At 41.0% G+C, this 25,639-nt stretch overlaps 1 protein-coding gene across 4 annotated transcripts; it reads right to left on the reverse strand.

Annotated features, from left to right (window-relative positions):
- Positions 1-1,189: 1,189 nt before the first annotated feature.
- Positions 1,190-22,335, reverse strand: LOC6507830 (SOX domain-containing protein dichaete). Of its 4 annotated transcripts, none has more exons than XM_044715089.1 (7): positions 21,493-22,335; positions 16,482-17,350; positions 16,190-16,353; positions 7,023-7,089; positions 6,834-6,961; positions 4,789-4,883; positions 1,190-2,376 (listed from the first exon to the last, which is right to left on the reverse strand). In XM_044715089.1, the coding sequence occupies exons 2-7, from the start codon at positions 17,216-17,218 to the stop codon at positions 1,732-1,734; spliced, it is 1,836 nt and encodes a 611-aa protein (XP_044571024.1). In that variant the 5' UTR covers positions 17,219-17,350; positions 21,493-22,335; the 3' UTR covers positions 1,190-1,731. The 4 variants fall into 4 exon arrangements, with proteins under 4 accessions (XP_044571024.1, XP_001956433.3, XP_044571026.1 ...); XM_001956397.4 differs by having other exon boundaries at positions 16,482-17,383; positions 21,493-22,334; XM_044715091.1 differs by lacking the exons at positions 16,190-16,353; positions 16,482-17,350; positions 21,493-22,335 and adding an exon at positions 8,926-9,126.
- Positions 22,336-25,639: the final 3,304 nt, after the last annotated feature.

The raw sequence follows: 25,639 nt of genomic DNA on the forward strand, positions 1-25,639 counted from the left end.
AATTTTATAAAAAGAAACTCTTTCAAGAGGAATTTTTTTCTTTCACAAACTTTTATTGTTTTTATATTTAGAAAAATCCACAGGAATATATTGTTTTTAAATTATATGTAAGTTTTTCATAATCTTAAATTTGTATCTATTATCTATATTTTAATAAATTAATTTTTATTTTTGCCTAATTTAGATTTGAGATATAGATGGCGTGTCAAAAGGAAAACCGCGGGATCTGGCAACACCCTAGGGTGTTTTCCAACAAAACCGCTAGAGGCGCGTTTTGAATGCTTCCATGCATCCGACTAGGTGGCGCTTCAATTTTACATGTATTATTCACAGTTTCTAACAATGTTTTAAAAAATAGTTAATAAAAAATTAGTTTTAATATAAAAAAGTTAACATTAAAACATAATGTATACAAGGAGATTGTTGTAAGAAGATTGTTGTTGGGAAAAAGTGGTAAAAATTAACAAAAAATTGTTATAGAAGCATGTTATTTAAAATTAAACAAACTAAAAAGTACCCCTAAATTCTGTTTATTAATTAACTAAAACAATTAAAAATCGAAGAGAAAAAAACCACATAAACACCACTGTTCTGAATGCAACCCCAAAAAGGATAAAAAGCCACTGCAATCGCCGCTAATTGCCGGCGGCTAAGAGGGCGTAAAATTAATTAAATTTACTTGGATTTTGCACCTCAACTTGCACTCGCCCATTAATTAGTGGCCAACGGTAATTTTCGCAGTGGCTCAAACTTGAGCGTTAAGTTGGCGCGGCTTCTTGAGCAATCAGAGCTCGCTCTGCTGCGTTTTGTCAACCTGATTGGCCGGAAGTTGCCTTCATTAGGAAGCGTTTAGCGCTCTTGACTCCTGACAGCCGCCCATCACCACCCCCTCGATAATTCTTTAATTAATAATTAATACTTAAGAGTGCGATTCTTTGAAAAATAATTAAGTTTAAGGGATTAAACGGCCAATCATTTTTTTTTAAATAATATTCAAAATGTTAAGTTAAAAAAACAATTCTGAGGCCCTTAGTTTATTTTAGTTTTTGTTTTTAAATTAAAAATTGAATAATAATAATTATAAAATTAATTAATAGTAAGTTAGTTAATTATAGTTAGTAGTATAGTAATTTGAAAAAAAAAATATTCTCCTTTAATAAAAACACATATTTGATTTCTCATTTTAGTTTTTAGTTTTAATTTTGTTTCTTTATTTTCGGTTGTATTTTGTTTTAATTTTAATGTATATATATTGTGTGTTTGTGTTTCTGTGAGTGTAGAATTTAAATACATTTATGTTTAAGTTTAAATTTATGCTATGCACTTCGTTCTGCTTTTAAAACATAAAAAATTGCACCGCTCGTTGTTGTTTTGTAATTAATTAAAGTTTTTAATTAAATATTTTTTAGCTAACTGATTTTTCTTAATATTTTTTCTCATGATATTTATGCATCACTCTCCAAAATCCTTCATATTTTTCCGATTCGATTTTTTGTTTTAACAAAGCTTATGTTTAGTTTACAACTGGAGACTTAATCTTAAATGTTGGCTATTTTTTAACTTTAATCTCGCGTTTTCGGTTGTATTCGTTATGTCCTTTTCAAGGGCTTCTCCTCCTTAGCTGATTCCTTAGCCTTGTGTTATCCTTCCACTTGTTTCTGTGAGCTTTTTGTGATTATTTTCCTAGGTCATGGACAAGTTCAACTCCTCGCTGCCATTGGAAGATGGTGGTCAGAAGATCACCGTCAGCGGTCGCCGAAAGTCCGCGGCGGTTGCCCCTCCAGCCCCGCCACTGCCTCCGCCCCCGCCGCCACCACCTCCGGATCCACCGATAGATCCTCCAACCGCCCCACCCACTGATCCGCCGCCTGCCGCTGCCGTGGAGAGCTGGCCGTACTGCTGGGCATACTGGGCATAGTCCAGGCCCACGTCGCTGGGCGAATGGAGGTGCGGCTTGGCATCCACTACCAGGCTCCCACCCGTTTCCAGCTGGGGCGTGGCATCCCGCTCGTCCAGGCCGCTGCTGCTGTTGTTGTTGTGGGAGCTGGCACTGCCGCCGCCGCCACCCACACTGCCTCCGCCCCCGCCCCCGCCACCGGCTAGTAGCAACTGTTGTTGCTGCTGCTGCTGCTGCTGTTGCTGTTGGTGGTGGGCGGCGGCATGCTGCTGGGCGCCATAGATCTTGGATATGTCGAAGGCATAGTTGGCCGCCCGGTCCTGGTACATCTTGGAGTCGAAGTAGGCCTTGGTGAGGACGCTGGGGTCCAGGTAGGCGCTGTAGGCACTCGCCTGGCTGCCCGCCGCCGCCGCTGCCGCATTGCTCAGATACGAGCTCCGTTCCAGGGCGAACTTGTCCATCTGTCCGGAGAGGGTGGCCTGTGGAGAGTATTTAAAATTGGGGATTAGAAGTATTTAAAATTAAACTTAACTTCTAAGACTTCACAACCCACGTCCAATTAAATTTATCAATTAATCGAAATCCATCAATATTTTAACCACTAATCCTTTAGAAAATATAAACCAAAGTATTCGCTTAGCACCCCCCTTAATACCCATGGAAACACTAAGCCCCCCTTCCGGCCAAACAACACTCATTTTATTTAAAAGACCTCGAGTGGGTTAACCTTCTGATTAGTGCAAATTGCTTAACACTTTTGTGGCTTTATTTGACCAACTAATTGTGGATGAGGCGGAGGATGACGGGCGTGGAAACCACCCCTGGCTGCAACTCCCCCGCCCACTACTCGGTCTCTATTTAATTTTATTTGATTTGCAATACGTTTTTCATTGCTACACCAGTTGCCAGTTGTCGAGACGGATTTTTGACGGAGTTCTAAAGGACATCAGAGGGTTGTTTTGCTTCATTTCCGTTTTGTTTTGAGTGGTTGCCGGCAGGACGAGGGTTGTGCGCTCCCCTTTTTATTCCCAACAAGCCAAGCACTTTGCTCTGGGCTATAATTATGTTGTTAACACATCATCATCATCACCGTCGGCCTGGTGGCAGGATGGTAGGATGGCAGGATACCTTCCCCAACTTTCCAGCCGTGAGCGTTTTGGATTACAATTTGATTTGATTTGATTTGCACCCAATTGGGAATTAGTGTGGATTCGTAAATATTTTGATCCTCCGCATTAGAGAGTCTATATTTTGTTTGTCTTGTGTTTTTATTTTTTCTTTTTTGGTTCCGGTTACTTATCCGTGTGGCAGTTAATTCATTTAGAGACCCTTAACTGGTTGAGTGGGTTACGCAATGTTTGAATTACATTGGGCAGGTGGAGGAAGGTAAATATTTAGTCAAGGATTCGGCTACAGCTGAGTCAATATTTTCATAATTCTTTCCATTTTTTTTGTTTTGGTAATTGTCGTTCTAAGAATTGGATGTGATGAGATTGTCTGTTCAAATAAGTTTTATTAAATGAGTCGGAAATAATAGTCAACCAATTGGTGGGCCTCCTTCAAGGACACTATATCTCACAACAAAGGGTAAGGTTGGCAAAGCCACCAAAGTGCATAGAGCCGCTATATGGCCGAAAGCGAAAGCTATATCTTTGCCAATTCTCATCCGATCCTTAAGCGGAATACCTTAAACGATTTGTAGATCGATTCCCCACCAATCTGCATCAAAATCTGGGCAGAAAATATTTTTTCGATTTTTCATCAAATTTTCCGGGGGGTCCCCTTCGAAAATCAAGAAAAGTGCATGGAGCCACTATATGGCCCCCAGCGAAGGGGGGCCAAAAGGTTTTCAAAAGGTGTTCAAAAGGTTTTCTCAATTTTTCAAAATGAACAGTCGTTCTCTTGCGAGTATTTACAACTACTACTTTTGAACTATTATTTAATAAATCTACAATAGATTGTATCCTTTAAACTATTTATTTCGAACAGATGGCTTTCGTCTATTATCGCTAGAGTTTTCTTAACAATAAGCCTGGAATGCTGTCAGCAATTTGCCATGTCAGATTTTTTGAATACCGCCCACTATGCAATTTTGTTGTAAGACCGAACATTCCTTCATTCCATCACTCAATCGAGATTCGGTTTGTGCTTAAACTTAGTCTATTATTATGGTTGTGGCGGCGAGGTGTGTTATTATATATCCAGGCCTTCAACACCCGCAACAACGCATCTGCAACGCCACATCAATCACAGGGCCAAAATAGGCATCGGCCATGGAATTACATGGCCAGAACCAACTGGACAATAAACGCAAGCCGAGAAGAGTCATGGCTTTTAATGGGCTTTGTTAATCAATTGAAGTTGAAGGAACAAAGAAACCCAATGTTGGCTGGCTTTTGGCTAGTTCTTGGCCACTCCGGGGGAGCAGCTTTCCCCGGCAGCTGTTTCCCCGGCAGCATATTTGAGGACATTTAGTCTCCGGGCACTGGATCAGCTGGCCCACCTGTCTCACCTGTCCGGCAGTGTTTGTTTTTGCTTGTCCTTGTTTATCAACTCGATCTGATAATTTCCCCTTCTCCGCCCATAAACGTGTAATGACACATTGGCGGTTGAATCCTTTGGCATGACATGTCAGAATACTCAATTGGATGTGGCCAGGATCTGGATCGGTCTCCCGCCTGCTTAGTCACCGTGTTTTCCGCCTTTTAAAGTGGGCGTCTGCCGTAGGAGTTTGTAATTATGTTATTAAGGCAGTTCGCAGTAACATCTATATATGTAATATGTGTCTGTAATTGGTCTCTGAACGCTACCGTTCAGCATTTCTGATGGAGGGGCTGTGGTACTTGAAAAGGTTGCTCAGAGGGTCAGGGGTCAGGGGTGGCGAAACTCACCTGCGTCGTGCTCGGCGTCGATGTCTGGCCGAGATGGCTGCCCAGGTGATAGGCGGCGGCAGTGGGTCCAGGGGCAAAGTAGCCGGGGGTAATGCCTGTAAGTACAAAAAAATAGGAGGGGGATAGTACTTTGTATCTCTGGGGTCAAGGTGCCTTTAAGGTTGGTGTGAAAAAAAGGGTTTAAAATAATTATAACAATGAAATAGGCACAGTGGTTTATTATTTATTTATTTTTAGATAATAATATTTTTTTTAAATGTTTAATTGAATTATTAAGATCCTTCTACTACCTAATATCTATTTATAATATTATTTCTTAATTAAATACTTTATAAATATTTTATTCCCCATAACCACTGTTCATCCTATGACCCAAAACTGCAACTTCGTTTCATTTTAATTTCAAGTTTACCTTTGGTGTGTGTTTAAAATAATTGCCACTCGAAATATTTGCGTTCTTTGTTCGGCCAACTCTTTCATTTGAGTTTAAATAAAAATACCCCCGTCGCCATCGTTATTTAATTGGGTGCTGAATCAGCTATTTTAATTCCAGATACAAATAAAGAAAAAAGAGTAAAGGAGAGAGTATCCACGTATCTGATAGATGGCCGGCAGTCATTATCAATTGCCCTAAACGGTAGTCGTCCATCTGCTCTTCTGGCCTTTTGTGGCTTTCGATGATAATTACAGGCGCCGCTTATTGAAATTTTTTCTACTTTTTCGAAATGTATTTCATTGATGGCGCTATGGATTTGATTGAGAGTCCAACCGAATTGGGATCTTCGGTGGAGCAATTAAATTCGCTTAGACAACAAAGTTTTCTATCGACAACAATGCCACATACAATGTATTTATCCGAAAGATTGAAGTTTCTGGCGACTTCAAGTAGCGACGGTTTCGGATGCCATCCATCATTGTTATTATTATAATAGCGGATTAGGTAGTTGAATCATTGTTGTGGATCTCTTTGGTAATGACCGGTTGCAGTAAACAAACGGAAGCCCCATAATCTTTCAGTTATTTTGAGATTTTTCAACCGAAGAGACACCATCTTAGACCTTAGATTTACTTTCAACTCCTAGTCCAAGTAATCCAATTAATTCGTAAATGTAGTTGGCAGCTTTTCACAGCTTATTCTGTGAAATTTTCCCTCAAAATCAAGGGATATACTTAAGCCTAACCAATTCCACAGTTGGCTGCACTTTTTGCCATCCGAGGACAGGGCTTTTCATTGAATGCATTGATGGGGAAACCACGGGCAGGCTAAATAGACTAATTCGCTTTATTTATTACGCATTTCCTAGCATTTTTATTATCATTTCCGCCGAGCATAAATCATCCAGCTGGGCCTGAAGGGTGGGGAACAAGGAATAAGGACACCAGCAACTAAGTTTTACGGAGAAACTTGCGTTAAATTGAAGGCCCCGGGATCAGGACCGGGGTGAAAAGACAAAAAACGTGACAAATGCTAATTTAAAACCTCCAACCAGGGACTTTATGGAACAATATGGAACCACCCACCTCCTCTCCACAATACAGTACAAACTACACCACACCACTCCCCTTTTTATGGCCATTGAAATTCATGAATGGAAACTTATGCTCATGTCTGATGGCTCTTCCCTGTCTGGATTTGTGTTGGTAGTGCCTGGCATTTGGTTTTGGTTTTGGTTTCGGCCTCCTCTCCTGTCACTCGAATGAGTTGCTAAGCCAGGATGATGACTTCACAGTTTGTCAGCCAGCTGGGTGGTTCATGGGGTTCGTGGGGTGGTGCTGTCGTGGATACAGTGGTTGGGGATAGTTTGTCATAGGCTGTTAGTCGGTTATTCCGTGTCACATTTGCATTTGTCTAGAGCTGCACTCCTCCCACTGTTTCCCCTCTGAAAACTCTATTATTATTTCGTAGAACCCTTCAGTGCCTTCAAGAGCTCTAATGTGGAATTTTGCTTCTGGCATAAGTCATAAATTGCTTGGTTAAAGTCTTTGCTTTAATTTTAATTTCAAAATAAGCTTATTCTTGAAACAAAAACCTTAATTATATTCACCTGCTCTTAGTGCCTCGACTGGAACCGAAGGATATGGCATTGGATAAGGATAACCATCCCGTCTCAGGGCTTTGGGCTTGCGTCTCGGTCGATACTTGTAGTCCGGATGCTCCTTCATGTGCATGGCTCTGTGAATCAGTTATCCTGTCACTGGCTGACCACAAATTTGAACTCAAATAAAGGACTCACCTCAATCTTTTGGCCTCGTCGATGAAGGGTCGCTTCTCCTCCTCGGTAAGTAACTTCCACTCGGCACCTGGAAATTGAAATAATTCTCGTTAATCCATTAGATACATGTCCCCTTGAAGCTCTTGTCAAAATCTGGTTACAACAATTGGAGTGTCCTCAGGTTAGAAGCTGTCGAACATAAGCATAATTCTGATGGGTCCCCCTCCAACCCGGTAGCCCCAAAAGTTGGCCCTGTCTGTGCAAGAAGGATAACAGCAAACAATGTCGCTGTCTCTTACCCCATTCCCAGCTAGCCGTCTCTTTCTGCCCCGCCATTGTTAGACAGGACTCCCATTTCGATTCAGACGATTCAGGTTTCCAGCTAAAGCCCAGCAGGTGGTTCTGGGCTGGTTACATTTCGGGTAGATAGGGTCTTGAGGGCGTTGGCCAGGACCTGTGTACATGGCACTCGCACAGACAACAACACCACACCCACACACACACACACACACACACACATACAGAGTAACTGTAACACACGTGCCACACACATCCTTTAAGTGGCACATGGGGTTGCTTTCGGAGACTCCGGTTCGTCCATTGTGTGTTTGGAAATTGCAAATGTTTTTAAGTTAATGTAAAATGTTATAATGACATGTGTCATATGATGTCTGAAGGGGGCACCAGAGTTGCAACAATGTTGGGGGAGCTTCTGTGCATCCTGTTGAGGGGATTTTGGTGATTAAGGTGAGATACGATTGTTATAGAAGAACAATTAAATTTCTTTTGAAAGTGAAGGCTTAGGGAAGGATTTACTACAAGGTTTTAAGGTTTTAAAGTTTGTTTTTGAAGAACAAGTCACCTAAAGACCAACTGAGCTTAATAATTTCCCAAATAAAAGAAATCTTAAGAGGCTCAAAAGAACTTATACTGACATATTGTTCAGAAATTAGTTGATAAATTGCTTCAAGGGTTTTTTTTTGTGGGTGGCAAGTCGCTAATTAGTTGTAACGTGTAATTTTAGTGACTTGTCATGCGAACACAATGCCAGAATAATGTCACATACAGAACGACAAAGCCACCAGGCCTTTGTTATGACAGACAACGATGACAGGGCCAACTGGCAGCACTTGGCCAAGAAGGAAACGAATCGAGTGTCATAGCCAGAGAAGCAGCTTCAGAGCCACAGGCCCACACATCGACTCACACTCCCAAAAAGGGCTATAACAAAACTATAACAATAAGGCCGACACAAAAGCTCGATTGTGAGCCTGGCAGAGCTGATTCCCGCCCCCCACTCATAATGGTAAAATACTAATTTATAGATACATCGACAGACCCCAAGTGCCCGGACTGGCCATCAAATGAACAGCTCTCCTTCTGGGGACGACACCTTCGAGAGAATGAATTGAATCGCATTTGAGTGCTAAGGGAGCTAGCTGGTTGGGGAAAGAAATGTGGAAAGGTGCCCTGGACATAATAATAAACAATAAACAAGACAGAAGCAGCAGCAGCTAGGAAAGGGGGCAAACTTGTAGATACAAGTTGAGCAGTTGAATAAACTAGGTCCACAAAAGGATGACAATGACAATGTCTATGTTTGCCCAATGTCTATGCTATTGGCGCCCCTTGGCCAAACAGAGCGCACCAAAGTATCCACAGAATTTTCTCCACTCTGGGCTTAATAATTGATATTGAAAACATGCGAGATCTTACCGAGACTTGTTTCTTTTTTTTTCTGTAACAATTAACAAGTTTTTCCGGCCCCGAAACGCCTAACCCACAGAGTAAATATTTAGCCAGCCAGCCTCTAGTTGCAGTTTACAGAATTTTTTCGTCTTCAGTTAGTACATTTTTCCCTCATTCTGGTTTTTTTTTTTGCGCTTCACACATTTGGTCACAATGGAGCTACTTATGGGATTACTTTGCTTCTGTCCTGGCTGCGGGGAAACACTCATAACTTGGCCAGGGGATTATCTTGTTTGTCCAGCAATTTAATGCTCAGCTGAGAGTTTTCTCCATTTTCTTGGCCACTTCGAAAACTGGCTTATTAGCAAAGCTTTTGTTTGGAAAAATGGTGAAACGAAACGTTTAGTTCCCACAAATTCCCATGGGACAGGAACGAATTGTTAATGGTTCTTTTCACACAAGACTTTAAGACTTTAAGTTAATAGATATCTAATAATAAAGGTAAAAAATTAAAAGTTTTATTTTAATTAAAATAAATGTATTTATGTCCATTCTCGATACAAATAGATCATTCAAAATAAGGTAATATTACTTTGGGGGAGTTTTCGTATTTTTGACCGAAGTTTCTCCAATATTAATGGTTATATTGTTGATGTTCGTATTTTTCGAATCATTGGATTTATTTTCTTTACCAGTCTTCGAATCGATGGGTAACGATACCTCTGGATCCTCTTGAGCATACTTATTTTTATGCTTTTTATGCTGGGAACGCTTGGAATGCTTGGAATGTGTTCGCGGGATCGCAAAGAGATCGCGGACCGCTCCTATTGGGGTGAACAAGCCATCGAGCTTAACTGGTTCGAGGGCCAGGTTACCTTTTAAGTTAAGGCCAAGTCCATCGGGAGAAACTATTGATGGTAGATTCATGTTGACGTTCAAATTTGACTGTGCCGAGTTTTCAATTTCCTTTGCCTTATAAGCCCTCTATTGGACGGAAAAAATGCATTTGTTTTGGCTTGGAAGGGTCTTTAATTATGTAATTGGAATAAGTTCAGAATTGGGAGGAAAAAATGCATTTGTTTTGGTTTAAAAACGTTTAATTTTAAGTAATTTTGTATAGTATATTGTATAATTATAGCGCATACAATAAATTTTCATAAATGTTTCACATCTTTTTGTTTGGTTTTTGAAATCTGAAAATTAATAAGGACAATAATACAATTATCCAATTCCAAATTGCCATTTAAAGTGCCATCCCAAGCCATTTCGTCTATTAGAACAAGTTAAACAAGGTGGAATCCATGGAAGTGGAAATCGCCATCCTCCAAGTCCTATACTCGGGCGCTTTCCCAATTGTGATCCCCATGGTGGTCCATTTGGACCTCCTGGTCCACCTGGTCCTCCTGGTCCACCAGGACCTCCTGGTCCACCAGGACCTCCTGGTCCACCTGGACCTCCTGGTCCACCAGGGCCACCTGGTCCACCGATGCCACCTGGTTTTCCAGGAGGTGGGAGTCCTGGTAGGACTGGTGGTCCACCGGGTCCACCTGGTCCTCCGGGGCCTCCTGGTCCACCGGGACCACCTGGTCCACCGGGTCCACCTGGTCCACCGGGGCCACTTGGTCCACCAGGTCCAAATATGCCTCCTGGTTTGCCGGGAGCCGCGAGTCCTCCACCGAGAGCAGTAACGTTGTTTAAGTTTTCATTTAAGTTTCCACGAACACGTGGATGGGATCGATATGGAGTGTAATTATTTTCATCAGAGTAAGGTGTATCAAGAGCTTTTATGTCAGGATCAAGAAATAACTCAGGATCTCTCACTACAAGAGGAGGGTCTCTTAAAAAAGGTGGTGGTCCAGGCGGAGCGAAATTACTGATAGGAGGGGCTTGGTATAATTCTGAACTCATTTTAACCTTCGACACTAACTGCAACACCCCGAGAATTGCCTTGGCTTTATAAACTTGGCCCAGTGTATTAATTCCATTAGGCTTTAGTTCCGCATTAACTATAAAAAATGCATTCATTATATATTTCAATATATATTTCAAACCGAAATTGTTCCATCAAATTCCATTTAATCTGGCCTTAGTTGTATTTTAAAAAAGAGGATATCCTATTCCATTATACCAAAATAGGTATGTATATATATTTGGTTAGGCTCAAATATTTTATTCAAATTTGACTTTAATGTTAAATTCAAATCAAAGTCTTAAAATGTAGAGAAAAACTCAAGTAAAATCTTTTTTTAAATAATGAACTTTTATTAATTTAAGTATGGGTTGTTGAGGTCTTTTTTGTCTGAGATAATAGAGTGGCAATCATATTAAATATTTTTTTTATGGTGTCTCTCTTTGGTAATTTTGGTGCGGGATTCAAAACTATTCCTTTTTAATAGAAGTCCTGGGTTATCCTGAGCCGCCATGGCCTCCGGCTCCCCCATCACCGCCTCTCCCGCCAGGAGCTCCGCTGCCACCTGGGCCACCATTTCCTCCAGGTCCCCCCGCTCCTCCGGGTCCGCCATTGCCTCCATTGCCTCCATTGCCTCCATTTCCTCCATTTCCTCCGTATCCTCCATTGGTACGAGGCCCTAGTTTTTCTAATTCATAGCTGCGATATGGACCGATAATAGGATATTTAAAATCAGGATCCTCACTCCAATGTCTCCTGCCCGTGTCACGAAGTAGAGTTTCTTTTTTAGGTTCTATTCCATAAGATCTATATCCAGGATCTATACTCCAAGGTTCAATAAGTGGTCCGCGGATACTCATTGCTTTGTGCTAACTTTATTGAGATAAAATTGCGACTGGCATTAAATTATATATATTTCAAAAGAAGTGAACTAAATTGTTTCTCTGCGAGTAACTATGACAAATGGATTTGATGCGGCAGTTATATAATCTACCTATTGAATTTCATCAATATTCGTGCATTTTAAATTCAGTTTTATTATTCCTCAAATCTCCAATAGTTTGCAAGACCCCTTTTCCCACCTGGGACATAATTATAATTGTATAATAATTGAATGACTCGGATAATCTACCGCTTTTAATGTATATTTCAATATATATATTTTATCTTGAATATAATAAGCACATTTGGGTATTTTGACAGATACCCCCTACAGGGGAAACATAAGGGGTTTAATTAGACTATGCGGCTTATGAGGTGCTGCTACCCCCGACATGACCACCAGCTTCGACTTCTCGAACTTTATAAAGATGATGTTGCAACTGGCATTACATTATATACCCATCTTAATAGAGGTCTAATTTGTTCTGGGCAGAAATATTAAAAGTGGATTTGACACAACTGTATCCGTGGATGTTTATTTACATTTTATTATTTCTCCAAGACGTTATTTTATTTTAAAATATTTTGGAATAGCTTTACAGCTGGGATTCAATTATAATATGTATGTACATAGGTATATAGATAGATAGTACATACTTTAATAATGAATTGTCTATGGATAAATATCCGGAGATTTGTCGGTGGTATCATAAGGGTTATAAATTAGACTACGCTGCTTACGAGGAGCGGCATTGTCTCCTTCAGGACGGTCCAATTTATAGCCACGGTATGGACCAAGAGGTCCATTTTCAAAACGTTTCTTAGTTGTATCAATTGTACTAGGATCTCTTCCAAAATATCCAACTTCAAATCCAGGATCTATAACACTAGGTCTCTTGTCCCTTCCAATAGGTTGAGATCCGTCAATTCTTTTAGGATTTCTTCCCCAATATGGGTAAGCTGTAAATCCAGAATCCACAACAAAAGGATCCTTGTCCGGTCCAAAGGGTGGAGGTTCGTGTATACTCATTGTTTTGCCCCAACTTTATTGATATCGAATTGCGACTGGCATTATATTTTAAAAATTTTAATTAAGTGATCTAAATTGTTTTTCTGCGAGGAACTATAACAAATGGATTTGACACATTTGAATATAAATAACTAATGGAATTGCTTCGGTACTCAGTACTCTTCGGTACTGAGATCTACATTAAATGTACGACAATTGGTTGTTTCGTTCGATATATTTATACTATATAACCCTCTAAGTACGGAACAGCTGTATAAGCTTCCACCAACTGATATTTTAAGGTCGGTTTTCTGATTAAAAGAATAAATTCCGTATAGATACAAGAGTTTTGGCTTAAATTTTAATACAAATAATTTCAAAAAATCATACAACTTTCAACAAAGAAGGTGGAAATATTTCCCATTCCCGGGAATATTCTGATATGTCTGCCCTTTTTAGAAAGTCCATTGAAACCCCATTTTCCGGCAGCTTGTACTCTTGATTGAGCGAACTGTAATTAAGAGTGTGTACGGCACACCCCCACCAGCGTTGGGTAGCTCCTTTCAGGAGCTTTTTCCAATTGCAAACTAATCAATTGTTTGCATTTTATTGAGCAACAAAAGGTGATCGCGGGGCAGGGGCAAAGGCTTGAGTTCGACCTTTTGTGATTGTTTGTTGTTGTTCGATGTGTTTTTTTTTTTTCCATCTTCCTTCAACTCCTTGTGGCCCATTGTTCATTCAACCATCTCTCCTTTGCTTTGTCTGGCATTATTTAATATTCCCGGAGGAGCAGAAACAGGAGCCTTGATTAAAAAAAAAAAAAAATAACAACAGCACATTGCCGATTCGACAGGTTTTTCAATTATTTGCAAAATACAAAACACGGCAGAAAAGATTTTCCAAAAAGCTGGCAGCATTATTGTTGTTGTCGCCTTTTGTTAACTTGGTTGGTAATTCAAATTTCCAGACAGTAATTAATGACAGTTACAATTTCAATTAAGCCCGCGCACAGCACTCAATTGTTTTCACTTTTATTTTATTTTTCCTCTCACATAAAAATTTTTTTTTGTATACATACATTTCATATATATATTGTATGTATGTATAATATATTTTTTTAACTTTATTGTTTGGCTTTTGTTTTTTGTTTTTGTTTAATAAAATAAATGGCAACGCCAGCGGCGACGGCGTCTGAGGCTGAAGAGCCTCTCAACAGTTGCCAGTTGGCGGTCCGTCTAGCCCTCTCTCCTTTGCTCCCCTGCACTCACACAACCACACATACACACATATACACGTCTCGCTCTCGCTGTGGTGAAAAAGTAGCTTTCGCGCCGCCATTTTTTGTGGCGCCTTTGTTTATGCTACAGTTATTTTTCCTTCCCTTTCCGCTCGCCACACCATCACACACACACACACACACCACCCACACCATCTTCATCATCTTTTGACTTTTTGTGCTTTTTCTGTTTGGCAATTTCTCATAATGAGCGCCGCTTTTATACCCGTTGTTGTTGTTGTTGAATTATTCATTTAATTGAATGTTGGCTTAACTTTTTTCAAGTGCAAAAAAGTTTGACATTTTGTGTAAATGTGGCAAATGTTTGCTGTTGGGCATAAAAAACAACACCAAAACAAAACAAACAAAAACGATAGCCCCTGTGCTATTTTTCATTTTTTGTTGCCATTGTTTATTTAAATAAATTGAGTTTTGTTTGGCTTGTGGTGTAATGAAAGTTTTTCAAATTGTCCTCAGGACTATAAATGGCATAGAAATAAGTGATAAGTACAGTAGAGTCCCCCTCTTAAGACAGGAGGAGGGATAATTAAAATGAATTTAAAAAGGTTACTATTGCTCTACTACTACAGATTTTAGGCCCCTTTAAAAATCATTTTTACGTCTTGTAACTCATTTTTTTGGTAGCTCCATAAATGGCATAGAAATAAGTGATAAGTACAGTACAGTCCCCCTCTTAAGACAGGAGGAGGGATAATTAAAATGAATTTAAAAAGGTTACTATTGCTCAACAACTACAGATTTTAGGCCCCTTTAAAAATCATTTTTACGTCTTGTAACTCACTTTTTTGGTAGCTTGGGGGCCAATTCGTTGTTGTCCTTTTCTGTCCTATTTCCACCTTGTTGGCACAATAGACCTTTCCCAGCTCCCCCCGTCCTAAACAAACACAACAAAGACTGCAACTGACAGCAAATATTACAGAAGGAGCGAGAGGAGCTGTCAATTCGCATAATGGATTTGCCAAAAAGCGGACTAAAAAGGAAAATGTGAAGGGCGGACAATAGCTTTTCAGTTCAGCAATAACAAGAGAACGAGAAAATCGAGAAAAATATCGAAGGAAAATAATTCGAAATTCAAGTTTGGCTCTAAATTGTATTTAAGTTTTCTGTCTCCCATCGATATGTTTACTTGAACTCTTGCCATTTGAAGAAAAAATACGCTAAACGGATATAAAATAAATAAAGGGCCAGTCCTGAAAGGGGTTGTTGGCAGGCAACTCCCCCAGGATCTGGATTTCAGATGCAGTCAGCTCCTTGCTGGTCCTGTTTCTGCTCTTTCGTTCGCTCAACTGAATGACAAGTGAGTCGCATTTAATTTGCTTTTGTTTCCTTTAAAACAAAAGCTAAATGCAGAATGAAAAGAGAAGTCATTTAACGAGTGCTTCCCAGCGGGTGGAAGTTTTAATAAAAAAATTGCAAAAAAAAATGATGACAAAATTCTAAAATCCTCAGGTCGATAATGGCTGTCTTTTTTTTCTCTTTATTATCACTGTTATGACAGTCGATTCTGATTAGTCCCTCAGATATATATACGATTCTCATCCAATATGCATGAGCTGATCGGAAAAAGGTAGCCCTAAGAAGTGGCATTGTTATGCTAAAGAACTTGCCTGTCAGCCGCCACGTGTCGTGTGTCTGCGTGTTGCATGGAAATTGAATTTCTACGAGGAGCCCGACAAAAAGCCGATAAGAATTGCGTGGGATTAGCTTGAGAGCCTTGAGCCCTCAGACCTACCAGAGTCCGTAGCCCAACGAAAAATAAACTACTTAACTTTGGCAACTATAGTTAAGCGGGTGGCAGAGACAAAGCCGTTGAAGTGTTTGGTCTGATGGGTGGTGGCTGGTGGTTTCGTGTCTGGGATCAACTTGGCCAAGGTTGAACCCCTTCTTCCACGTCTAACCATGGCCCGTAATCAACAGCTTCCTGCCATCGGCCGCTCTTCCTTCTCGTTGTTTGACAGCCGCTTGTCACTTTTGACGTGAGTTTTTGGTTTGTCATTGTCGTGTTGTACAGTTGGGTGTTACGTTGATTAGTTTAACTTACATAAGCGATGGGCAGGGGGGAGCGAGTGGGCGCGAGAGATTGGCAGGTCGTGTGCCGCATTTTAATTTCGTTTTGGGATTGCCACAAGCTTTTGTTCGCAGATTAAAACAGATTTGAAAAGGAAACACTGCCACCAGATATCCCAGATTTTCGTGGCTTATATTACACAAAAAACACAAGCACAACTTGCTTCTTAAATATATTTTTTCTTTCATTAAGGGTTTTGTTTTGAAAACAATAGCTTTTCCATCAGGCAATTGTGGGTTAAGATTTCTAGTTAGAACACTTATCTTCACTTTCCTTCCAAGAAGAACTTTCCAAAAAGTGTGTTTAATTATAGAAGAAAGTATCTAGAACTCACCCAGTCGCTTGGATATCTCCGAGTTATGCATTTTTGGATTATCCTGAGCTATTTTGCGCCTCTGTAATCGGGACCAGACCATAAAAGCATTCATTGGACGTTTAATGTGCTCCTCATTCTGTCTCTTCGTTGTGTTTTGGATCATTAGACTAAAGAAGACATCGCTGAGGAATAAAATATACAAAAATTATTAATAAAATAGTGTAATAATGGTATGCATATTAAGAGTTCCTATAAAAAGCCTAAACCTTTAAATATAAAACCATGAATCCAATGGAATCCCCTTCCTCACCTGGCACTGCTGCCGCTGTTCATGAGACTGCCCATGTTCTGGTGCAGGTTGCTGATGGGCGATGCCTGCGAATTGTGGTGCAGGTGGGCAGCTGCTGCGGCGGCCATAACGCTGCTGGTGGCTGCGCCGCTGTGGTGGCTGTTCGAGGCCCCGGCTCCAGCACCGGCTCCACCGCCCAGCTGTGAGCTGCCGTTGGTGTGCGGCTGGTGGGACAGCGACTGCGACTGGGAGTGCGAGTGGCTGTGGTGCGAGGCCGCCGTCGAGGAGGACGAGGAGGAGGAGACTGCCGGCTGACCCTGCGGCGTCTGCTGTTGCTGGCCCGACGACGGGTGGTGCTGGTGCAGCTGGGAGTGGTGGTGGGCCAGGTGGAGAGCCGAGTGCGGATGCAGCCCCAAGCCACTGGAGCCGTTCGGGGAACCGTTGCTGCTGTTGCTGCTGCACGGGTGGTGCTGGTGCTGCTGCTGGTGGTGCGGCGACTGGTGTGGGTTGTGGTGCTGGTGGTTCAGCGACAATTGCCCGCCGTGCAAGTGATGCGACTGGCCGAGACCCTGATCCGACTGTTGCTGATGCTGCTGCTGTTGCTGTTGGTGGTGTTGGTGGTGCTGCTGCACCGCCGCCGCCAATTGTCCAAGATGGTGAGATCCACCGCCGGAGCCCACGGAGCTCAGGTGAGTCTGCAAGGGGTGTGCGAGCGATAGGCCGGTGAGCGACAGGTGCGTGGACAGACGTTCCATCATATCGCAGACGGAGCCGGGCTACCGCTTCCGTTTCCGTTTCCGATTCCGGATCCGCTGCTTCCTCGGTGGCTCAATCTACGGCCTGTGAGCCGACGGTCGGACTGGGTGGTGCTGGATCTAGTGGTTCTGGAACTGGTGGTGGAGTCGAGTTTTAGACGCGTGGAGCTGTGGGCATGCATTTTAATTAATTTCAGGACTAAGGAAGGGCTTGTTTAAAACTTATATTTGGAATCAATTGGAAACTAATGACTGGAAACCATTACTATCCTAAAATGGACATCCTAATAGCTCTATATCGAAGCACAGCCGGAGAGCCCATGCAAATTTCCCCTGCAGATGACATATTTGCCAAGGATAATGCGAACAAATAGTCAGGATAATGGGCATATATGGCATATGTCCTCGACACACCCGCACTCAAAGTCCTGTGGCTTCAACACACAAAAATATAAAGGAGGGATAGAGCTGGCGAATCTGCAACCGAAACCGAATCAAAATCAAAATCCGAAAGGGACCATTAAACAAATTGAAAGCGTTTAGCCGGACGTTGCGGCTCCTTGACCCTTTTCCCCTCGCTCCTGTGCCGTATTTAACACATTGGCGGCAAAGGAACTGGGCCGGGGTATCAAGTGGACCACGTAAATCCCGCTTATAATGCACGCACATGTGGCATTGAAAGGACCCATGGCCACATGCCCACATGCCACATGACCATCTCGGAGCACTGAGTGTCCAAAACAAGCGGGTTATGCTTGGGTGCAAATAAAATAAAATACACAAAAATGTAAAATGGGAAAGAAGTGGGTTTCAAGTGCCCCGTCGCATAATGAAAAGGATGGACGTCGCCGTCGTCGTCATCGTCATCGTCATCGTCGTCATCTCATTTTGGTTTTTCTGTTTCTGTGCATCCCGCCCCGGTTTTAAGGGTTGACATTTGGCCCACACAATGGGTCCAGAGTCCTGGGACCTGGGACCTGGGCCCTGAGTCCTGAAGGAGTGAAAAGGCTTCGAATTCAATTTCTGTCGAGTTGAGGTGGCAACCGCCAGCGCTGCTTGCAAGTGGTTTTCGGGCCAGAAGTCCACGACTCCACTTTGCCATTGTTTTGTATTGTTGTGTTTTTTTTGTGTCCCCGAATATAATGGGTCTCAGACGACATACTTTTAAAAGCTCGAATCAATTAGTTAATTGATTAACAATGCTTCATTGGTCGCAGGATAAAGGGGTGGCCCGGCAGAACAGGAATAATTATTATTATTATAATTACTCCTGAGTGGGTGAAGAACTAATTAAACGTTATCGAAAGTGGCCAAGCCAATTAAAAAGTATGGCTTTTTATTAATACCTCATGTTTCTTAAAGGCCCTCAAGTTAAAATAAAATATTATTTAAATATTTGCTATTAATTTAAGAGTTTGCTTTCATTTTCTAAAAATAGACTTCAAGGAGCTACAATGGTAATTGTTTTACTTTTTATAAAAATAAATTTTAAACATGTATTTTTTACTTCGAAGTACTTTGTATTTATTCAAGCAATTCGAGAGCTATTTATAAGAACTCGAAAATAAGCACGTGCCTGAGTCGGTTTTTATTTAATTAATTGTATTTGTTAAAAATATAATATTTATGAAGTTATGGTCTGGAACTCTCTGGCTACTGCCACTACATTTGTTGTAAAATATTGTTAACCAACCCCGCCATGGAGCCATTTATCACTATATGTCCAAGTTGAATAATTTTCATATTTTTTTGTTTTTTCACCCAGCACTCTCTCTCCACTTTCCCTCTGGGCCCTGTTCATTGGCATTCCTGGCCCTGGTGGCCCGTCGTGGTCAATAACTTGTGTTGGGCTATGCGAGGCGACATCTGCACTGCTTCCGGGCATTACCCACTTGGTGTTAAAGTAAAAATGGCCCAGGCATGCGTATTAAGCATGAAATTTATTTTAAAAAGAAAAAAAAGAAGTGTTACGAAAGGGGAGCAGCTCTGGGGACACGCATATTTGTAATCCTTATGGAGTGCAAACAAATTTCTGTGTTGTCAAGTCGAGGCTTCCATGGTCTTTGCTCCTCTTTTTCCATTTCGTTTCGGGCTTTTTGTGGTGCTTGTGGTGGTGGTGGTGTTGCAGTTGCAACTGCAAGTGGCACCGCAGGGCCACCAGTCGAGGCGACGGTTGCACCACCAGCTGTGCACAAATTGCACTCCAGATATTTTTATTTGCTGTGAATATGCCAGCTTCTCCTTTTTAATTTCTCCTACATATATTTTCAGTTATTCTTCCCCACCGACATATGTACCCCGATATGTATATATATTTTTAAACGGAAATGTAACCGTTAAGGCCGAAAGCGTGGGTCTTCTCAGGGTGTTAATCTAGTAGCCTTAATAGATAACCCACCAGATACTTTATGCCTCTCTCCTCTCCTCATTCTCATGTAAATCTCGTTTTATTCGGATTGTCGTATCTCAGTAGGAGGAAAATTAACCCGCTGGCCACTTGAGTTGAGTTTCGGGGGCTCAGTTGGCCAGTTGTTGTTGGTGCTTCTCGTTCATTTGTTCATCCGTTTGTTGGTATGTCAAACAAGAATTATGATCGGCTTAGCCACATGCTGAGCTCAAGATCTCTCTCCACCAAAGACGGGTAGACTCTTCCCATGCGGAGGAGCCTTCCAGTCTGCAGTCTACAGTCTACAGTCTACAGTCTGCAGTCTTCGGTCCTCAATACAGGTAGAGCTTTAAGTGTCTCCACTTTGTGTTGAAATGTATCGCATCTCCCCCCAATCTCATTCCCATTTCCATTCCCATATCCACCAGTTACTGGGCCCTCCATTCAAAAGTGTCGTCTTGGCCGCCCGCTGGGATCGGATCTTCTCAGGGCCCTAAGCCGCTGGGCCCCCTAATGTTTGTAATTAAGAACTTTCACACTCGCAACAATCGCCTCGTAAACGTATGTATCTCCCCGCCCCAGCTCCGGCTTGGTTTAGTATCAAGTTCGTGCTAAGGGCAGTGCAGAAAAAAAGATACAAAGTCGGGCCGAGATACAAATACCCGTAGGGCCGAACATTAATTACAATTCTTGTTCAAAACACTAAAATGCCTTTGCAAATTCGTTAACCAACTAACAGTTGGCTAAGATACATTATTTATTAATAATTTTTTGGCCAAAAAGAGTAGTCTTAAGTAGTGAACTTTAAAAAAATAAATACTGCTTTGTTTTAATTAGATTTCTTGGCCATGTATCCCTCTATTATATTCACTTTTTTTTTAGAAAATTGAATAAATAAATAAGATGGCCAAAACAATAGTATAGCAAAAAAATATTCGATTGACATCTGGTTCTGTTTCAATTTGGCCGCAAAATAATTTCACAAAACCCTGTTTGAACAATTGTGTTTGGCATTCATGAGATACACGGCCTCATCGCCCCCCTCTACCACTTTTTTTGTATGCTGGTCCAAAGTCGATTTCTATATGAAGGGGGCACGTCACATCCACATCAATTGTCACATAAAAATTTTGTGCAAATATTAATAAACATACTTTGTTTTCCCTTATTTCTGCTATTTTTATTTGCTCTAATTGCGTCATTTACAATGGTCTGGGGGTAGTATTTCCCTTTTTTCCCTTCAGTATCTTTCTTTTTTCTTATTGATAATTTTAGCTTTTGAAATTCCTTGAGTCAGTTTTCAGTTATAGTTCGAAATTAAGTTAACCAAACAACTTTGAATGCTACAATTCCCTCTCGGCGAAAGAAAAAGAGTTGGCTTTAATTCAAGTGGAAGATCGAAAGCAAAAGTAAACACATGTCGAGTGGGGGCATAAAGATTCCGACAATGATTTGACAGAAAATGAAAAGAGGAAAATCCTGAAATTATCCAAACAATAAAATCTGTTGATTCTACTTGTATGCTGGGCACTCAGCCCTCTCTCACTCCCCATCTGTGTTTACCTAATTGATGGTCAAGAAAAGTGCTTCAAAAATGTTGAATTAAATTCGAAATTAAAGGAAATCCTAAATTGTATCTTTAGATATAATTTAATAATATAAAAACAAGGAGTTTATTAAAAGATATGGCTAAAACTCCCCATCTATGTTTACTTAATTGATGGTCAAGAAAAGTGCTTCAAAAATGTTGAATTAAATATGAAACTGAAGGAAATCTTAAATTGTATCTTTAGATATGATATAGAAATGATTGAAATGATGAAAAATATTATAAAAACAAGCAAACTTCTGAAAACTTCTCAAGTAAGTCCTACCCCCTTTCAAAACTCACCTCGATAAGTTCTGCATTTCCTTTGTATTTCCCGTAACCCCAACAATTGGAATCAAAAATTCAATGGCGGCATATATGTAGATACGGAATATACTACCGAATCGAGTTAATATGTATATGTTTATGGTTTGTTTCTGTCGTTTATGAATTTCCCACTTTCCGAGCCGCCATAAACTGTTGAATTTGTTGACTTTTACGATCTTGAGCCGATCTTTCGTAACCGATACTGTTTGTCGAACACTTTACATATTGGATATCACTAGTTTATGTTGCTTTCCATTCATTGATAAGATACTTCTATGCCTCTATAGAAAGAATGGAGCTTGTTTGATTTGGAGTTTAACGATACAAGTAAGTAGCTTAGAATTTCACAACTTTATGGGAGTTGGAGTATATTTTTATTTTGATTTCTCTTCGTGTTTGTTTAGACGAGCACTTAAAACTTGATATCATATGGGCCACGGTTATTAAGGTTATTATATTTTAGAGATATAGTTATGCAATACACTAGAATTGTTTTAAAAACGTATTACTTTCAAGTTTTTAAACACTTTTCAGAGATGTTTCTTGTAAGAGATGACCCGGTAATAGTTTGTTTTTAATTTTTTTGTCCGGATGATCTGGTATTTTGGCCTGATCTGGCGAGGGGGCTAAAACCGTCGCTGGCTGATGGCTGAAGAACGGCTCTTCTGGGTAGCTGGCTTGCTGCATCTAAGCGCGCTTTGGTGGCTATTCAACGGATACGTTCCGACGCTTCACTAAAAACTTGGCGCGCGCTCTCTCTTCAAAAACATACCCACACGAGCCAAAAACGAGTCTTTTTTGCTCCCCAATCCGGCCAAGAGGGGCGGCTGGCTGGCAGGCTGGTTGTCAGACGAAGGGCGTGGCAGCGGGGGGCAGGCTAGCAGCGAGACAGCTGCTATGTAACATTTTGCGCTCCTCTCCGCAAAAGCTTATGTCCTCTCTCGCTCTCGCTCTCTGGCAAAACCTTTTCATCCGGAGCTTTCTTTCTTATTGGTTTAAGTATTTGTTTCAAAGGCCCGTCCATAAAGGAAACTACATCCACAACACAAGGCCCGAAGAGAGAGCGGCTCTTTCTTGGTATTAGTGAGAGAGAATAAAACACCCGCCAGGTGACATTTCCACCAAAAAAGGTAGAAAAAAAAACACCTAAGAACTGCAACGACTTAAAAAAAAAACCAGCCACCCGTATAACAGAGACAAATGCGACAGAAAAGGAGAGAATACCTAAGCCCCAAAAGGGAGGGCAATAAACATGAGCAGGTGTGTTGCGTAGGCGAGCGAGTGGGACAACCCGTCAAGCGGATCTAGCCATTTCACTCCGATGGGCGTTTCCAATTGGAATGCTTCTGGTTGGGGAAGGTTTCTCGTGTTACATGGACATCCAACTGGCCTAAAAGGGGGGGTGGCATGGGGCGGAATGGGTTTCAGGGGCGATCCGGCTATTGGGAGTGAGCTTTTCGGGTGTTTTTGTCGTTTATTTACCTTAGAGTCGCTTAGAGACCCCGAGCAGAGAGCATTCCGCCAAGAGTGGAAGAAAAAAAGCATCAGGAGAAGGAAAACAAACTATCGAAAGCAAAATCAACTAAGCTTAATGGACACTTATTTCTGAATCGAAGTGAACGGCGGAGATCTGAGTCTGACATCTTTCCTGCGAATCGCCTTCGGCTAATTTCTAAGCTCAAAATGGCGGATATGTTGGCCAAGGTGGGAATGTGAAGCCAAATGGCCGCCAATGGAGGTCCAAAGAGGTCGATGGATGGTAGAAGATTATAAATATATTTCTTAAATTAAATATTTAATTTCTTAAAATGAGATGGGTATAGCTGATGACCTAAAATAATCACAAAAGCTTAAACTCGAAGAAAAATTAATATTTTTCAGTAATCCTGGAAAGAGTTAAGATACATCCTTTTATAGTCAATTTTTTGTTTTAATTTTTAATAAAATCTTCAACTGCTTAAACTTAAATAATAAACTTAAATAATATATAAAAAATTAACCCCAAAACCCTCCTCTACCCTGTTATATAAAGTCCTTAGACTTCCATTGCATTTTTCCATGTCTACATAATTGTTGTGTTAATTTGCTGTGGTGTTGGTGTTGGTTGCCAGGACAACAGGAGTCCGGGTGCCCCAACAACTCACATTTGGTTGCCCCTCTGTTGCCTGGGCCTGGTCCTTTTGAATGACGGGTCCTTTTGGATGGGCGGAGGGTATTACGCAGGTGTTGGCATTGTTTCGGGGCGGTTTTTAGCGCATTTTGATTTCCATTGAGGCTGTCAAGTCGCGTTTTGTCGTCTGGCACTTGGGCTTCATTTTAATTAACAACGAACTAATGACAACTCCAAGCAGAGTAAATAAAAAATAAAAATAAAGACCACCTTCTAACACTCTAATTTAATTTGTCTCTAATGACCTAAGATTTTCCTACATGATGGAGGTGGGAGGGGAGTAGTAACTGTCAGTCAACAATCGCAAGTTGAAAACAATGGGCCACATTTTTCCAGTTAGCTCTTCTTCTTCTTATTTTTGCACAGCTCCAACTTGACAAACTGAGAGAATGACGAAGGGATGGCTAGATGGATGGACTGCAACTGTTCCATTTATTTGGACCTGGTTCGGGCTACTCTCCTTCTCATCCTACCACTTTATGTACTTGGCTATGTCCATTGTCTTTGGCAATGTCTCTTTCTCTTTTCCCTGTGTCTGCCAGTTTCTACCTTTCTCTCTCTGTTAGTCAGCCATTGTGATTATACCCTGTACTCACCTGAAAGCCTCTAAAATGGCTGTAATGGCTATGGAAAGGGGTTCGACCCCAAAACGGGGTTTCTTTTTTTATTATTTTTTCTATTTAGAATTTCTAGAAAATAAATTATCACCTTATTATTAAGTAGAATCTTTTGGATATATAATATATATATATTTTTTAGAGTATTTCCTTATTTGCATTTTTAATAAATTTTTTATTTACTCCATCCTATGATTTTTTTGCAGCCATTTATTCTTTGTGTGTTTCTGTTTGTCTATCTGGGGCTTTGTTTGTTTGTCATATTTATCATGGCAGTTGCTTTCGCATTTGCCATTGCATTCCCTGCACTTGCAAATAAATGTTAATGAGTAGTTAGACAATAGCGCAAAAGCTACTAGTCAGATAGAAAATAATGTGATGAACAACCTGATGACGGGATCTGGCATCTTGTTGAGCATCGAAGGCCCGAAGACAGGCCTTAAATATGCAGATAGAAGCTCAACAATTGCAGCGAAAAAAGGAGATTTTGAATGGAGCTCTAATGCCTAAATCGTTATTGTTGGAATTGGTTGGCCCAGGTGGATGGAAGAGCCAAAAGGCAAAATGCAAAAGGCACAAGGCATCGGGCTTCCACACACACTCCAAGCCTGACAAGCTTCTTGTCAGCTTGAATGGGAAATTTTCTAAAGATTCCACCAACAATGGGGGCACAATTTTTATTTCATTTTCTTCTACCTCTGTTGCCATGTAAATTTTTGCACTTTTTGTTGCTCATTAATGTTAATCAAAAAGCGAACAGCCCCCAGGAAAATCATTCAAATATTCGGTTGTGTTGGGCAACCGCTTGGGACTTGAAAGAAGCCATTTCCCTTTCGCTTTACCCCGCTTTCCTTGCTTTCCTCGCTTTCCCAGATAAACATCAGATACAATTTCATAGGCCACAAGGCAAACAGATTTTTAGCCGAAACGATCGAAGCATCGATGGCCAAACAATTGTTGCAAACAAATCAGATTGCCATCATCCTGCCTGAGTGCGCTTAATCCTTGCGAATCCTTGCCAGTCCTCGGAGTCCTGCCAGAGACGCAATCTAAACAAAGGCTTCAGATTTGCAGCAAATTGATAAGCGAAGGGGGGCTGACAAAACCAAACGCAGTTATGACACAGCGATTGATCGGAGAGATACTAGATAAACAGAAACCCATATGATTTTCGGGGATAGTTCTTGGGACGTGTGTGCCTAGGTGGACATTTTCCCTGGAAGGACATAACAAAGGTGAACCATATCCAAAAATTATAAGAAATCTTAAATCCATAATACAATCACGATATGTGGAAGGACACCTTCGTGGTATCTTCGTGGTAATCAAGCCAGAC

The sequence above is a fragment of the Drosophila ananassae genome, chromosome 2R (assembly GCF_017639315.1).
Source record: "Drosophila ananassae strain 14024-0371.13 chromosome 2R, ASM1763931v2, whole genome shotgun sequence".
Taxonomy (NCBI): domain Eukaryota; kingdom Metazoa; phylum Arthropoda; class Insecta; order Diptera; family Drosophilidae; genus Drosophila; species Drosophila ananassae.